The sequence below is a fragment of the Bison bison genome, unplaced genomic scaffold, assembly GCF_000754665.1.
Source record: "Bison bison bison isolate TAMUID 2011002044 unplaced genomic scaffold, Bison_UMD1.0 scf7180017864481, whole genome shotgun sequence".
Classification (NCBI taxonomy): Eukaryota; Metazoa; Chordata; class Mammalia; order Artiodactyla; family Bovidae; genus Bison; species Bison bison.
Window position 1 is genome coordinate 3,742,744 of NW_011495041.1, and position 15,296 is coordinate 3,758,039.

At 43.0% G+C, this 15,296-nt stretch overlaps 1 protein-coding gene across 3 annotated transcripts in view; it reads left to right on the forward strand.

Moving 5' to 3' along the window:
* The window catches only part of TIAM1 (T-cell lymphoma invasion and metastasis 1), a 469,570-nt gene extending 455,207 nt beyond the window's left edge, over nt 1-14,363 (forward strand). For all 3 annotated transcript variants that reach the window (XM_010862313.1, XM_010862311.1, XM_010862312.1), the window contains 5 exons: nt 1,816-1,874; nt 2,802-2,904; nt 5,918-6,005; nt 7,984-8,156; nt 11,899-14,363. In XM_010862313.1, the coding sequence (XP_010860615.1) occupies nt 1,816-1,874; nt 2,802-2,904; nt 5,918-6,005; nt 7,984-8,156; nt 11,899-12,368 (893 nt within the window). In that variant the 3' untranslated portion in view covers nt 12,369-14,363. The remainder of the gene's footprint in view (nt 1-1,815; nt 1,875-2,801; nt 2,905-5,917; nt 6,006-7,983; nt 8,157-11,898) is intronic.
* Nucleotides 14,364-15,296: the final 933 nt, after the last annotated feature.

Consider the following 15,296-nt stretch of genomic DNA (forward strand, 5'->3'; position numbering starts at 1 on the left):
GAGGTCCACTTTGGACCTCCCATGATGATCCTAGATGGTCCAGGTAAACCGAGGCAGGCCAGTAGTATGGCAACAATTTCACTGAGTTCTGGTCCCAAGGAGGTGGTGAATCTTTGGAGATGAAGGTCACTGGCACCCTCGCCCTCTCCTGGAGGGGAGCTCCCTCACTTTTAAAGGGACCTGCCGTCCTGGCCACTGTGATCTCTGAAGGTTTCGTGGTCAGAACCAAGGGCCTCCTCAGGCAGTAGTGCACTCCTCCATCAGAGCTGCTGTGGCCTCCTGGGGTCACTGGGAACCTCACGGTCTAGCCTCTGGGGTTTTTATGAAGTCAGGTGCTTAGACAGCCCAGACTCAGTGGCTGGGATCCCTTTCTTTGTACCCTATCCCCTCTTTTCCCACAGTGGAGAACCTGACCTGTCCTAACTGGGTAGGATAGAAAGGGAACCAGACAAATTGGGTTGGTCTGTAGAGAGCCTGGGGGCCTGTCCCTGAGAATTCTGTTTCTGGTACCCCCTCTGTGTGACTGACGGGGTCCCTGGTATGATTTGGGGTCAGAGTGTGAAGGGAGACAGAGGCCTTGATTCAGAGAGCCAACGATGGACTGGGGTCACCCCTGTTGTGCTGGCCACTGGTTCTTCTTCCAGGAGGAGTTAGAATCACTGAGTGTTAAATGTGCTTGGCATTGCTTAAGGTATTCTATGGAAGATTATGCATAACGCCATTCTACCGCCTCCCCTCCACCTCGCCCCCAAAGAATATAAGAATAAAACAACACACTCCTAGCTTCTAAAAACAGCTTATTGTTTTTGGATGTGGACCATTTTTCAAACCTTTTTTAAAGGTTTATTTTTAATTGGAGGGCAGTTGCTTTACAATGTTTTGTTGATTTCTGCCATACGTCAACATGAATCAACCATAGGCATACGTATGTCCCCTCCATCTTAAACTTCCCTCCCACCCCATCCCACCCCTCTAGGTTGTCACAGAGCACAAGGTTGAGCTCCCTGTGTTATATAGCAGCTTCCCATTAGCTCTCTGTTTTACATATGGTAATGTATATATTTCAGTGCTACTCTCTCAGTTTGATCCATCTTCTCCTGTCCTCCGTATTTTTAAAGTCTATTAAATTTGTTACAGTGCTGTTCCTGTTTTATGTTTTGGTTTTTTGGCCATAGAGGCATATGTGGAATCAGCTCCCCTACCAGGGTCGAACCTACACCCCCTGCAGTTGGAAAGCTGAGTCTCCACCACTGGACTCCTAGAGAAGTCCTGAAATGGCTTTTATGATTCATCCTGTTTGGAAGAAGTAGAATTGCATTCTTCTTAGTAAACCAATTTTTATTTATTCAGGTCAAAAAGATGAATTATATTTTCTGAATTATGAGCACTGTGTAATATCATTTTGATTTACAGAAATAGAAATTACCTTAAGCACTATTATTATTATTGATGTTTGCATTGTTCCTTCAGCTGCTAAACTGGTACATTTTTGTTAAATGTGTGTAAGCTGAAGTTAGAACCTTGAAGAGAGAGTGTAGTTGAAAGATATATTTACCCCAAAGTTTCCAGTGGGGCAGGAGGGTTTATTTCCATCTATATAGGCTTCCTGTACTTATCTGGGACCTGGAAAATTTTGTCTGAACGGGCTTTTGTGTCTCTCAGATGTGCTGAGGGAGTGGAGGGTGGAAGGGGAGCTCGTTCATGGGGACTCTGTCCTCTTCATAACTGTAGTGTTTGTTACCACAAGTTATTGAAGTGAAGGGGAAAACCCAACGCCTTACGTGCCATAACCGCCTTCATTTTATGTTTTTCCAGTCTTCAAAACTGCCGTGGTCCTTGTCTATAAAGATGGTACCAAACAGAAGAAGAAACTTGTAAGACTTTTTCTTTCATGCCACAGTTTCACAGTATCTCCCCTTTCTATCTGCTTCTCAGTTGGCTCTGTGTAATTATAATTCTGAACCTTTTTCAGGCATGAATGTTTTATGATTTTTTCCTTTTTTGAGGTGTTAACTGAGCATTTGAGGAAATTGCCCATCCTGTAGGCGGCTCACATTTAAAGCATAAAAATACTGGGTCAGCTAAAAAGTTCGTTGGGGTTTTTCCATAACATGGGGAAACCTGAGTGAACTTTTTGGCCAACCCAGTAAATAACTATTGAACCTACCATGGCCAGAACTTTCCAACACTAGTTTTATCCCCTCCCTGTTCTTCCTGTCCCCAGTCTGTTCTTGTTTTGGGGTCCCTTCTCTCCTTTTCCCTTTGTCTCTCTTTTGCCTGAATTTGGTTAGCAAGCTCATTTGCAAACCCGCAGCAGATTGTCACCTGGCCTCTGGCTTGCTGCTGTGGGTGAACAGAAGTGCTCGTGGGGCTGTTTTTATTTTGAAAATTAAAACAATTTAATTTTTTAAATTTAAAAACATTTAGTTTTAGTAATGTTTTAAGTTTTATTATTTTTTTGAATTACAATTGATTTTACAATATTGTGCCAGCGTCTGCTGTACAGCAAAGCGACTCAGTTATATGCCTATAGACATTCCTTTTTAAATTCTGTTCCATATGGTTTAGCACAGGCTATTGAATACCGCTCCCTGTACTATACACTAGGACCTTGTTGTTTATCCATCCTGTATATAATAGTTTGCCTCTGCTAATCCTACGCTCCTAGTCCCTCACCCCCTCTCCCCCTTGGCAACCACAGGGCTGTTCTGTGTCTGCAGCGTCACTGGTTTAGAAAGTGTGAGGGTCTGGTCCAGACTGAGACATGGATCTCATGCGCCTGGTTCCTTCTCTCCCTACAGGTAGGATCACACAGGCTTTCAATTTATGAGGACTGGGACCCCTTCCGATTTCGACACATGATTCCTACTGAAGCTCTGCAGGTTCGCGCTCTGGCAAGTGCAGGTAAACTCTGAAATGGGCTGGGTACCTCTTTCTATGTATGAACTGTTTCTCTGAATCCACACTCTTGGTTCCAACCACTCCACCATCTTTTTTCTTCTTTGCTTATGTCTCCTTTCCCTCAGTCTCTTCATTGCCTCTTATTTGCCCAACTATTTTGTTAAATGATCTAAGTGAATGGATGTCATGCCTGAACTACTGTTCCAAGGAATTCTATTTATTTTGTTATATATTTTAATAACTTTACAGTGACACATCTAAGTAGCAGTGGGTCTTGTACTTCTGGAAAGAATCTTTGAGACTGTGAACAGATAAAGCCCATGTAAATAACTTACTGGACTTTTAACTGAGAGACCCCGAAAGGCCTCCAAAGCACAAAAAAAGCCATTGAATACATTTTTTTTCCTGAAGCATTAAAAATCTTTATCTTTGTATAAGCATGAAATGTCACTTCTTCTTCTATTACCCAAATATCCGTGAAGCCAGTTGTCAGGTAGTGATGATGTATTGGGTTGGCCAAATAGTTTGTTCAGGTTTTTCAGTAAGATGCTATGGACAGTCTTGAACTTTTTGGCCAACTCAGTACTTGATCAGATGGTGCTTTAGTGCATGAGAAGAGAGGCGAATGTCAGGACGGTACTGACTTAGAATAGCAGTGTTTCTATGACTCGGGGCCCATCCAGGGCTCATTTGAGGCTGTATTAGGAAGGAGCGATTAGCGGTGATTCTCCCAGGCACACTCTGGAAGGAGCAGCTTTGGAGGTAAGTGGAAACTCTTGGAACACTCTAATCCCTGTCCCACCTGGACAGCAGGTGCAGCTTTCTGGTGGTAAAGAGAGGCTGAGAAAGTGGACCTCCGCAAGTGCACAGTCATCTGGACTTCTGTTCTGTGTTGCTGGTGTCGACGAAACAATATAGTCAGAACCTGAAAGTAGAGAGTTATTTTATTTGGTGGGAATGTGTAGGACTCTGAGCCCAGGAGACAGCATCTCAGTAGCTCTGAGAAACCTGCTCCAAGGAGCCAAGAGGGGAAGTCAGGCTATATACAAGTTTGCCACAAAGGGAGCAGGCAGTCTGAACATCAAAGATCAGGTATCGGGTTAAGAATTTAGCATTCTATGTATGGGAAGATGCAAGCCTCACCGAATCCATTCCTTTCATATGCACTTCAGCTATCTGGGTCAACCCTGTTTCCCTGTTCACCTTGCTTTTGCATTCCCCCAGCTCCTCAGCAGTCACTGTAGGGGCTGGCAGCATCCTCTGGAATGCAGTTTGAGGAGCCCTCAGTCACCTTTGGAGGCCAGCAATCACTGATGGCTATGACATTTCTTGTTCATTAACATGGCAGGAGATATTTCATTTCACACTGGCACCTAACATGATTAACATGGCAGGAGATACTTCATTTCACAGTGGCACCTAACATGAGTGCACAGTTCTTTGTGTCCAATTGGCATCACCCATCTTCTCCCCGTTGGCACTTGTCGCCTCCATCAGCTATAAAATTGGCTCTAGTCCTTATAGAACCAACTCTTTCCTAATCCAGTGTCATGAGGACAAACCATCTGCAGTATTTGATAAACCTTCAGTTAGTCACCCAAGTTAAACTAGAAATCGCTTCCTTCACAGCTCGTATGCGTCACACAAAGAGAACTCAAATGCAAAATCCACGACTGGTAAATGCATTGGGGGTGACTATTTGCCTTATGAATATTTGTCTGGCAAACCTTCTGGTCCAGAGATTTACCCTGTTGCTTTTTTACTCTGATTTGATTAGTAAAATTGATTAATAGATGAATTTTCAGGAACGTAGAAATCTTAGGTCTACAAACAACTCTAATAGTATTTTGAAGTTTGGGCTCTTAAATACTAGTGTTGTCTTACTTTACAACCTTAGGTTGTGAATTACCTAGTTCCTGTGTTTCCCTGTGCCTGGCTTATATCTGGAAAAGCCCATGTTTACAGCACACTGTAGAGGCCCTTCTCAGGCAGGAATTTTGCCTTCCTTGAAGACTGTACGTGAAGATCATAAGTTTGGAAAACAAAGCCATCTTTGTGAATGTGACATTCCATTCTCATCCTCGGGTTTTCACCCAAATCAAGTTTAAAATCGTCAAGATGAAAGCTTATTTTCATGGAGTTGTAAAGACTAGCCAACACGTCTCCTTATGAAGTACATGCCAATGGATTTGAGAATCAGGAGATGGAAATTTCTAGATTTTTGTCTGCATTTGGGAGAACTTGTGAAACTTACTTTATATGGGTCCTTGTTGGGTTTACATAATGTGGGCATGATGAGGGTTTGTTGTGACCCGGGATTGGAGCCAGTAGGTGAGCATGAGACCTCACAGTGTGCAGAGTTGAGTGTGCCTGCAAGAAACTGTCTCTTTTATAAACACTATGGATAACGTGCTAAAATAATATGATATTCAGGTACTGAAAGACTTAGGAATTACTTCTAAATATAGCTTATTTTTACCTTCTCAGATACCATTTTTGCTTCACTCAGATTGGGCTCTATGGGTGGACTGAGAAAGAAGAGCCCCATTTATTCCCAGGACATGCCTGTCCAGGGCACCAGGCCAGTGGGAAGGCTGTCCTGCTGAATGGAAAGGGCCTGCCTCTCTTTATCACTGGCCTACATTGGAATCTTGGGCTGCATCTTGTCCAACTGTTGCCAAAACAATGAATTACTTAATTAAAATAGTTCAGCCAAATGGGCAGTGAAGCTAAAGGGTCAGTTCTTCCATCAGTATGATTGACTGATTGTCCATTTAGACGATCCAGAGGGAGATTTTAGCAACTGGAAATTTTCCAAGTGTTCTTTTTTTTTGAAGCCATTAAGCTCTCAGTCACTTAGCCTCTAGAGATCACGGGACAGGAATGAAGTTGCTTTGGTCTTAGGCGGCTCTGCACTATTTAATCTGGATACCAAAGCATGCAAGATGCTTTTATAAAAATGCAAATAAATTTCTTTGAAACATACTCTCATTCATCCTTGTTTTAATTTACCTAGATGCAGAAGCAAATGCTGTGTGTGAAATCGTCCATGTAAAGTCGGAGTCTGAAGGGAGGCCGGAGAGGGTCTTCCACCTGTGCTGCAGGTGAGGCTGGAGCCATGCAATGCGGGCTGTGCTGCCCAGGGAAAGGGGTGTGACTGTGCTTGGTGTCCCCAACCCCTCGGGGTTCTCTGGACCAGCCTGTGCATCCTTAGAAGCTATATCCTTTTTCCTGTGCATTTGAGAAAGTACTTAACAATTGAGTAAGAGTCATCGGATCAATTAATTTTATTATAATACAGACAGTAACCTAGTCAATTTAGTATCTTTCTAAAAGGAAATTGGAATTTTCGTACATATCCAACATTCGAACTAGGGCGTCCTTCCCCTGTGTACATTTGGTGGGTTAGAAGGACATGGTTGTCTTACAACGTTTGGTTTTGGGGTTTGGGAGCACTGTTTGTACTGTGATGTCTCTGAGATGCAACAGATGGGAGAGTCAGTGGGGAGGAGGGGAGCACAGTACCGTGTTGCAGGGATTCATCATCATGCAGAGAAAATTCAGCCCAGGGAGGCTGGCGCAGGTGACTCGGGGTCACCTGCAGATCTGGAGTGGAAGCTGAGCTTATGATATGGGCTTCTATTTATTTCTTCTTATTCTTACTCTCCCCTCCCCATTCCCCTCTGCTCCTCCTTCACCTCCTTTCCTTTGGGCTCTTGAGAATTTGAGAATTGTCCTTTTCTCAACTGCAGCCCATACTCTCAACAGAATAAATATTTTATGGTTGTTAATAATGTTTTACAGTGTGACTGCTGATATAGTAAGATAACACATTTACCAAACATCAACTAGGCTAAGCACCTTTCATGCATTATTTCAGTTAATCATCCTGAGGTATTTATTCCATTTTTACTAATGAAGTGTCAAGGCTCATAGAGGCAACTTTGCTAAAACCTTACAGCAAATGAACTCTGAGTTCAAACTCAGTGGGTTTGACTTCAAAGCCTCTATTCTATATTTCTGCTTCACCTGTCTGTGTTGGATGACAGGGAACAATAAATCCAAATCCTGGGAATCTGTTGGAACTAGAACAGGAATTTTTTTCAAATAATCTGTGTGTGATTTTGCACCACCCTTACCACATGTAGCGCTACCTTTACCACATTATCTATTTAGGCTATATACTTGTGATTTTGTTGTTGTTAAATCCACAGGGTCCAGTGAGCCTGCCCCAGAGATGCCATATTCATTGTTAATAGGGAATACCAGGTAAAACTTACCTGGGTAAAAATATTGAGATCTTAGCAAGAAAAATAACTGACCTAGGATGTACTTTGGGAATTGGGACTTGGGAAGATTTTCCAGTTCTTAATAATGTAGCTTTAATATTTTCATGTTGACATGTGCCGTGGGAGGCATTGATATATTTAAAACATTACTGACCAGAGATGTATTAATATGTCTTTTTTGTTGCCCAAATGTTATCGACCGGAGTTGTTTGAATTTTAGCTTACATAATATTGAGTTGGCCAAAAAGTTCGTTCAAGTTTTCCGTAAGATATGATGAAAAACCTGAATGAACTTTTTGGCCAACCTAGTAAATCACTGGCCACGGATGTTAGGTTCTGTGGAAATTCTCCAGTCAGTAATGTGTTAACAAGGGGGCCCAATTAGAGGAAGGTCAGGGTGTTGGGACATTATTTCAGGGGCACTGCAGAGCTGCAAGAATCTCTTAGTTCCTTTGTCTGTAAAAACTGTAGAATGAAAGGCTCTGCCTTAAGTCCTGAGAGCAGACTCTGGCAACTCTGTCCGTAAAATCCATTTCTCCATCAGTCTGTTCAGTAATGGGGTGCTCTGTCCCAAATTGGCTGCAGGAGATGAGTCACAAAGCATAAAGGGAAAGGAATAGGTGTTCTTTATCTCCAGCAATGAAAACACTCCTCGGCAGTGAAATTGGAGTGGTGGCCCCCCATCTTTAACTTTGGTCCTCGGGGATATTTGTTTGACTGTACCTGATAGCATCAGAAGTTCACCATGTGTTAAGTGCTGTTTCCCCAACACGTGTAAATCTTATTTTCATAGCTCCCCAGAGAGCCGAAAGGATTTCCTGAAGGCTGTGCATTCCATCCTGCGAGATAAGCACAGAAGACAGCTCCTGAAGACCGAGAGCCTTCCCTCGTCCCAGCAATATGTCCCTTTCGGAGGAAAGCGGTTGTGTGCGCTGAAAGGGGCCAGGCCGGCTATGAGCAGGGCAGGTACTGTGGGGATTCAGACGTTCAAAATCCCCGTCACCCCCACTCCACTGTAGAACTGACGTCCTCGTTGAGCAAGACTTAGATGTGGCCTTGTGGGGGCTAATGTTGGAGTACGTTCTTCCCTGGTGTGAGGTTCCCTGTCTTTGCCTCCCTCCGTTGATTTAAGCCTCTCGCCCTCCCTCAAGCTCTCCCTTGGCTGCCCTCCTCCTCCTGGCTGGTGAGCTCCCCCTCTCATTCACCGAGCCAGGAACTGAGCACCTTCTCCTACTTGGAGGGGCTTGTCTTAGCCTGCTTGCCGAATGAGAGTTGCTGCTTTGCATGACAGCCAGCTTTGTCCAGCAAAAAAAAAAAAGCAGTGTGATGTCTCAGCAAGGTCACATCCCACCATTCTGAGAACATGGTGGCTTTGTCCTCCAGAAACACAGCCAGGCCTGTTCTCAGTAGGGAGGCCATGTTTGGTAGACCAGATGACCTGTCAGATGTTACCCTCACCTGTGCCTGCAATTTTAATTTTAGCTTCTGTGTTGATTTGGGGCAGCCTTGAGCTGCTATTAGAAAAGAAGAATCTGGAATTTAAATGGTCTCAGAGTAAATACTCTTTTAGGGCTTATTATATCACCTTAAAGCAGTAAAGATCAATACTACCACCTGTAAATGGCATCAAAATCTATCTAGGAAGAAAGATATTTTCATAACACTTGGGTATTAAAGATACCAAGATTTAACATTTTTATCACTCCTTTCTTAAGAAGCAGTCCAAAATTTTGCAGGGAACATTCCAATAAAAGAGGCTTCCTTTGCATTTGCCAAAACACCTTCTGTTCTGGTGAATTTTCTGCCTGTTCTCAATTGTGTTGAAGAGGCAGGTATGGCACTGTGAATGGCTGAAGGTTTTCATAGACATAACCTGCCTAGCTTGACAGGGTATATTACACTCTAAGTACCTTAAGTTTAGCTGATGTTAAAGGGACTAGTTACATCTGTTCTTCAATTAATTGCTAAGTGTTCATTGGAAACCTGGTATGCTGAACACCTAGCACTCTTCTGGGCTTGCCAGTATCCATACTTCCCCACCCACGATTTCTCCTGGAGTCCTCATGTGTTAAATAGCTTTGCTCATCCCTTTAGAGCTCATAGCAGAGAGTTTCACCTTGGAATTATCTCATTTGTTTCTTTTACTTTCCAGATATATTTAATTAGGATTGGGACTGTGTGTCCCAATCTCAGGAAAACCCACCTGTCATTGGCCAGGTGTTAGTTGTTAATTGGTAAACCTAGAGTTAGAGCTCCATTCACTTTGAAACTAAGCATTTGTAGTCTGTGGGACACTCAGGCGTTTTCCTGCTGAGATCCCTTTGGAAAGAAGACAAAGTTACAACCTACTCTGTTATCTTGAATATCAAGAGAGAAAGCCTTGATGTCAGAGCCTAATGGCTCATTTTTGGCTGAAGAAAGTCTTCATCACTTTGCTTTTGAAGTTCCTCACTCTCATCATTCACATTAGATGATTTGAAAATGGTGTTTGAGTGGGTCAGCACTGTACTAGCTAATCAGTCTTAATAGTGAATAATGGCAGTACTCAAGTCAAAGATTGTCTCTTGGAACCCCGTAAGGCTGGCTGGGTTATTATGTATTCTTTTAGTAAAGGATAGATTCTTATGCTTCATTGCTCATTGTCGTGATTCACGACACCCAGCTAGTTTATTTTTCCTTTTGCTCTTGTTTGAATAGAACAGTAAAGGCAAATATTCTGCCTCCCTTCACCAAATGTCTGCCAGTGATCCAACTACACATTTTTTTGTTGTTTCAACATTTTCTATGGAAATTCTTAGACATATAGACAAATGAAAGAATTATACACATTCCTACCTGCTGTATGTAATTAACATTTTTATATATTTTCATTACCACATATCCATTCATCATCCATCAACTCATCTTGCTTTTGACACGTTTTCAGAATACAGACAGAGCCTGGTGGGCTGCAGTCCATGGGGTCGCTAAGAGTCGGACACGACTGAGCGACTTCACTTTCCCTTTTCACTTTCATGCACTGGAGAAGGAAATGGCAGCCCACTCCAGTGTTCTTGCCTGGAGAATCCCAGGGACGGGGGAGCCTGGTGGGCTGCCGTCTATGGGGTCGCACAGAGTCGGACACGACTGAAGCGACTTAGCAGCAGCAGCAACACTCCTTACCCCTAAATACTTCAGCCAGCACATCCTTGACAAATATTTCCAGTATCCCAGTTTGGAATTAAGGTAGTTCTAATATAGTGATTGGAGAGAGTCAGGCTCCACTGTGATGATATTGAGGTAAAACTGAACAATAATTTTTGCTTCTTTCCAGTGGAGTAGAACTATTTTTTTATTCTTTCTGTTTTCTGTTTTTCTGGGAGTGCTTTTCATTCCCTGCCTTGAATGAGAGGAATGATGACGGAAACGCAGGGATCTGAGACAGAGGATGGTCAGAATGGGAGCCAGTTTAGACCACTGTCCGGCTTACTGACCTTGCACCTGCTATATTTGAAGTCAAGGCTCTATTTGGCAGTAATTATGAATACTCATCTTACTTCTTGCAGCCCTGAAGCAGCTTAATGAATTTCAGGGCATAGATTTTAGGAAAGCAGCTCCTTGTTGGTGTCTAGGCTCCCCACTCCCATGGGAAAGCACATGGTACATTTCACTGTTCATGGAGGAGTGGCAGTGTTTCCCTGTGTCTTTTGTGTGTGTGTGTGTGTGTGTGTGTCTGTGTCTGTGTGATTATTTGCTTGACTGGGTGGCGTATTTTGTTTGTTTTTAGTAATACTGACTTCCTAGAGGGCAGTGAGGTGAAAATACAGAATACAGAGATTTGTTTTTCTTAACTGTTAGTCACTTTATTTTGCACTTTGCTCATCAGCTGCTTGAGTGTTGTATTATTCCTTGCTCATTCCACTCAGGCACTGGTAGTTTAATCGCTTTGTGGAAGAGAAATCGGGGATACATAGAACAGAGTCAGGAAGGGACTAAGGCGCAAAGTCAGGAAGGGACTAAGGCGCAGAGTTGCTCAGTTTCACCTGAGGTTTTGTCACAAGAGGACTTGACATCTCTGAGACCCAGTCTTTTCTGTAGTTTCTCCAAAAACAATGGTGCGCCCTTAAGGTACCTGAAGATCCTCAAGAAATGTGACATTCAGAAAACAATATAACTTGGACCAGTATTTTTCCCTCCTTGGTACATCATTGTGATTTCTCTAAAGACAGTGAAACGCTGACAGCATCTCCATCCTTACTAAATGACTCTAGGACAGCCCCTGGGGGATCCTCAGAGCACTGTGCCACAGGCACAGGAAGAAGGAAGAAGTGCTGATTAATCCCAGGGTCAGTGGTGGGCTTGACAACAGCAGGAATCTGTATTACCTGCCTCCCAGGTACACGGGTAGAGAATTGGATTATTTTAGAGGGAGTTAAATCCCCTTTTCCCCATAACCTACAACCCACCCATGTCCCTGTCACCACTCCCCGCCTCCTTGCCCTCCATTCAGTGACTAGAATATCCTCTTAAGTCCAGACATCTGTGCCAGGTGAAGCCCCCCTCCCCGCCCCCTGAGACAGACTGGACTCTAAGCCCCAAATGATACTCAGCCCCTAAATGCATATCTCATAGTCTTTTCCTTTCCTTTAGCTTGTATTTGCTTTCTGGATTTTCATCACACGTAAAGCATGTGGGGGTTTTATTGTTATATTTTTGTGTGTGTGTGCAGTGTCCGCCCCAAGCAAGTCTCTTGGGAGGAGGAGGCGGCGACTGGCCCGAAACAGGTTTACCATTGATTCCGATGCCATCTCCGCCAGCAGCCCGGAGAAAGACCCCCAGCAGCCTCCCAGTGGCGGGGACACTGACCGCTGGGTGGAGGAGCAGTTTGATCTTGCTCAGTATGAAGAGCAGGATGACATCAAGGAGACAGACATCCTCAGTGACGATGATGAGTTCTGTGAGTCGGCCAAGGGCGCCGCGGCGGACAGAGACCTGCAGGAGCGGCTTCAGGCTGCCTCCATCACTCAGCGGGAGAGAGGCCGGAAGCCCCTGGACAGCCACGCGTCCCGCATGATGCAGCTCAAGAAGCAAACCGCCCTGTCGGGCATCAACGGAGGCCCGGAGAGTACGAGCGAGGAGGTCATTTGGGTTAGGCGCGAAGACTTTGCCCCCTCCTGCAAGCTGAACACTGAGATCTGACTGTGTCACGTTCTCCCCATCCGTAGCGAGTCCGTGTAGATACGTCTCCTGCTCCCCCATTCCCACCCCACTCCACCGCCTCCCACACTCCCCCCACGGGACCCACGATGGCGGGGAAAAAAAGCTCCCTTTAAGTCGCACTCTTGCACACAAACAGTTTTGGCAGCTGACTTTGTTCTGAAGCCATGTAGCCACCCAACTTGATCATTTTTAACCACATCGGAAAGAATTGTTCAAGAATTCCAAATCAGCTTGAGCTTCTGTATATTATTACCAAGGGCTTTTATTTATTCTCAATTAATCAGGGCCTAAAAGAATTAAAAAAAAAAAAAAAAGAAAGAAAAATTCTATAGCACTGGAAAGCAAATTACCCCAGGAGTTGAACTATGTACAACAGATTAGCTTAAGGGATAGCACACGAAAAATTAATAAGGACTCTATCTGAAATTAATCCAGGAGCCACTTCCTAGTTGGGAAAACAACTGTACAGCTTGCAGTGTTCTTTCTCCTTTCCCTCTTAAATGTCTGAGAATATCTGTGTATTTTAAGAATGTGTGAGGAGAGGGTGAAGATTTATGTTTTGATGAGCCTTTTTAAATTTTTCCGTTTTTTCCTCTTCTGTTTTAGTCTATGGCTGGTCTTGATGTCGGTGTTCGGAAGTTCTAGTTTTGCATAGAATTATAAAGATGCCAAACTCCTTGAAAAGAGATCCAAATTTATCATTTAAAAAAACACTATTTTTTGTATTTTATCTCAGATGCAGGGGGGCACAAACAGATGAGACTTTTACAGTGTTAGTGTAACTCTGAGTTTAAAGAATGAGGATTTTACCTTTTACAGAGAGTGAGGTGTGGTGATTTTATATTTATATATGAAAGGCCAACAAGATGCTTAGGAGCAGCTTTTTTCCCAAGAAGCAGTTTTTCTTTTTCTGTTTTAATGTTTGAATCTCTATTTGAGATGGGAGCTTGGTTGGATTAAACGTGACACCAGAATGGGCAGTGTGTGTGTCTGTTGCACATGGCGGGGGAGGGGAGACTCCTTTTCACGGGGTTGCCATGGTGATCATTGGTTTTCCCATCATAGTTACATCTCCATCCATAGATGACCTACCCCTTCCCTGAGAGTCCATAACCAAACCTCTTAACAAAACAACGTTTTCAGAAACATGTCTTGTATTTAACACTTTCTTCATGCCAACAAACAGGGTAAACATGCTAAAAAAAAGAAAACAACTAATGTTCTAAACAGATTTCCAAACAGGATGAACAAAAACAATTTAAAGCACTTTCAAAAAAAATTTTTTTTAAAGGTTTATAGCTTTTTTTTTTTTCCCCATTTCACAATGTCCACTTCCTAAAAAAGGTTTAAATAATATGAAAACTTTCTTTTTGGGGAAAATATCTATTTGGTGTTTGACACATCAGTAGGTACTTTAAAGACCTGAATTTTATAGTAGCTTTAGGAATTATATTTTATAAAGATCAGTTATGAATTTATATTTCCAGACAATAGAGAGTTCAGAACATCACGCTCTTGTGCCCCTGCTTGCTTTACCTGCTTCCCCACCCTGTATCCCTTCCCTTTCGGGTTTCCAGGGCTTTGAGCTTGATCTTTTGAGAGTTTTATTCTATTAAATTTTTGCTATATCTTCTGATTTTCTTAAAGAGCTTTAGAATGGTTTCTATACCCTTTGTATCACTGCATTGTTCCATATCATCTCTAATTCGATTGTGTCTGGGTGGAAAACTGAAGCGGAGGCTTCTAATAGTCCCACTGACCAGTCCCAGTGCAACGGGTTTGTCTGAAAATGCTGGAAAGTCTGGTGCTTGGAGAGGGTGCCATTGTCTCTTGTACATAAGGTCATGACGTGTCTATGTCAAAAGTTCTTATATATTTCTTTTATAAGCTGAAAGAAGGTCTATTTTTATGTTTTTAGGTCTATGAATGGAACGTTGTAAATGCCTGTCAAACAATAAAAAATACTGAAAAGTGGACGGTCCTGTGCTTTTTTGGATGGAAGGATGGATGGAGTTTGTGGGAGAAAATACTTAAGGATGCCTTTTTGTTTTTCTAAATAATTACCATGACCATCAAGCGAAAGCTGACTTGGTGGTCCTTTAAGTTCTTTAGTGTATGTTTAAATTGAGGTGTAATTGACATATAACTTTATGTTAATTTTAGGTACAGAACATAATATGTATATTGCAAAGTGATCACTACAGTAGTTAACATCATCACCATCTATAGTTATAAAATTTTTTTTCTTGTGATGAAAACCTTCAAGATCCACTCTCGTAGCTACTTCCAAATAGGCAATATAATATCGTCAACTGTGGTCAGCATGTTGTACATTGCATCCCCATGACTTATTTTGCAACTGAAAGTTGTACATTTTGATGTCCTTTACCTGTTCTGTCCATCTTCCACCTGACTTCAGGCAACCACCAGTCTGTTCCATGTATCCATGAGCTTGGTTTATTGTTTGTTTGTTTTTTAGATTCCACGTACCCGTGAGATGATAATGTCATTTACCCTTTGCTGTTGATAGAGCTTGAGACTTTAAAAAAATTTTTTATGGGTGTATAGTTGATGCACAATGTTGTGTTAGTTTCCAGTGTACAGCAAAGTGGCTCAGTTCAGTTCAGTTCAGTCGCTCAGTCGTGTCCGACTCTTTGCGACCCCATGAATCACAGCACGCCAGGCCTCCCTGTCCATCACCAACTCCCGGAGTTCACTCAGACTCACGTCCATCGACTCAGTGATGCCATCCAGCCATCTCATCCTCTGTCATCCCCTTCTCCTCCTGCCCCCAGTCCCTCCCAGCATCAGAGTCTTTTCCAATGAGTCAACTCTTCGCATGAGGTGGCCAAAGTACTGGAGTTTCAGCTTTAGCATCATCCCTTCCAAAGAAATCCCAGGGCTGAT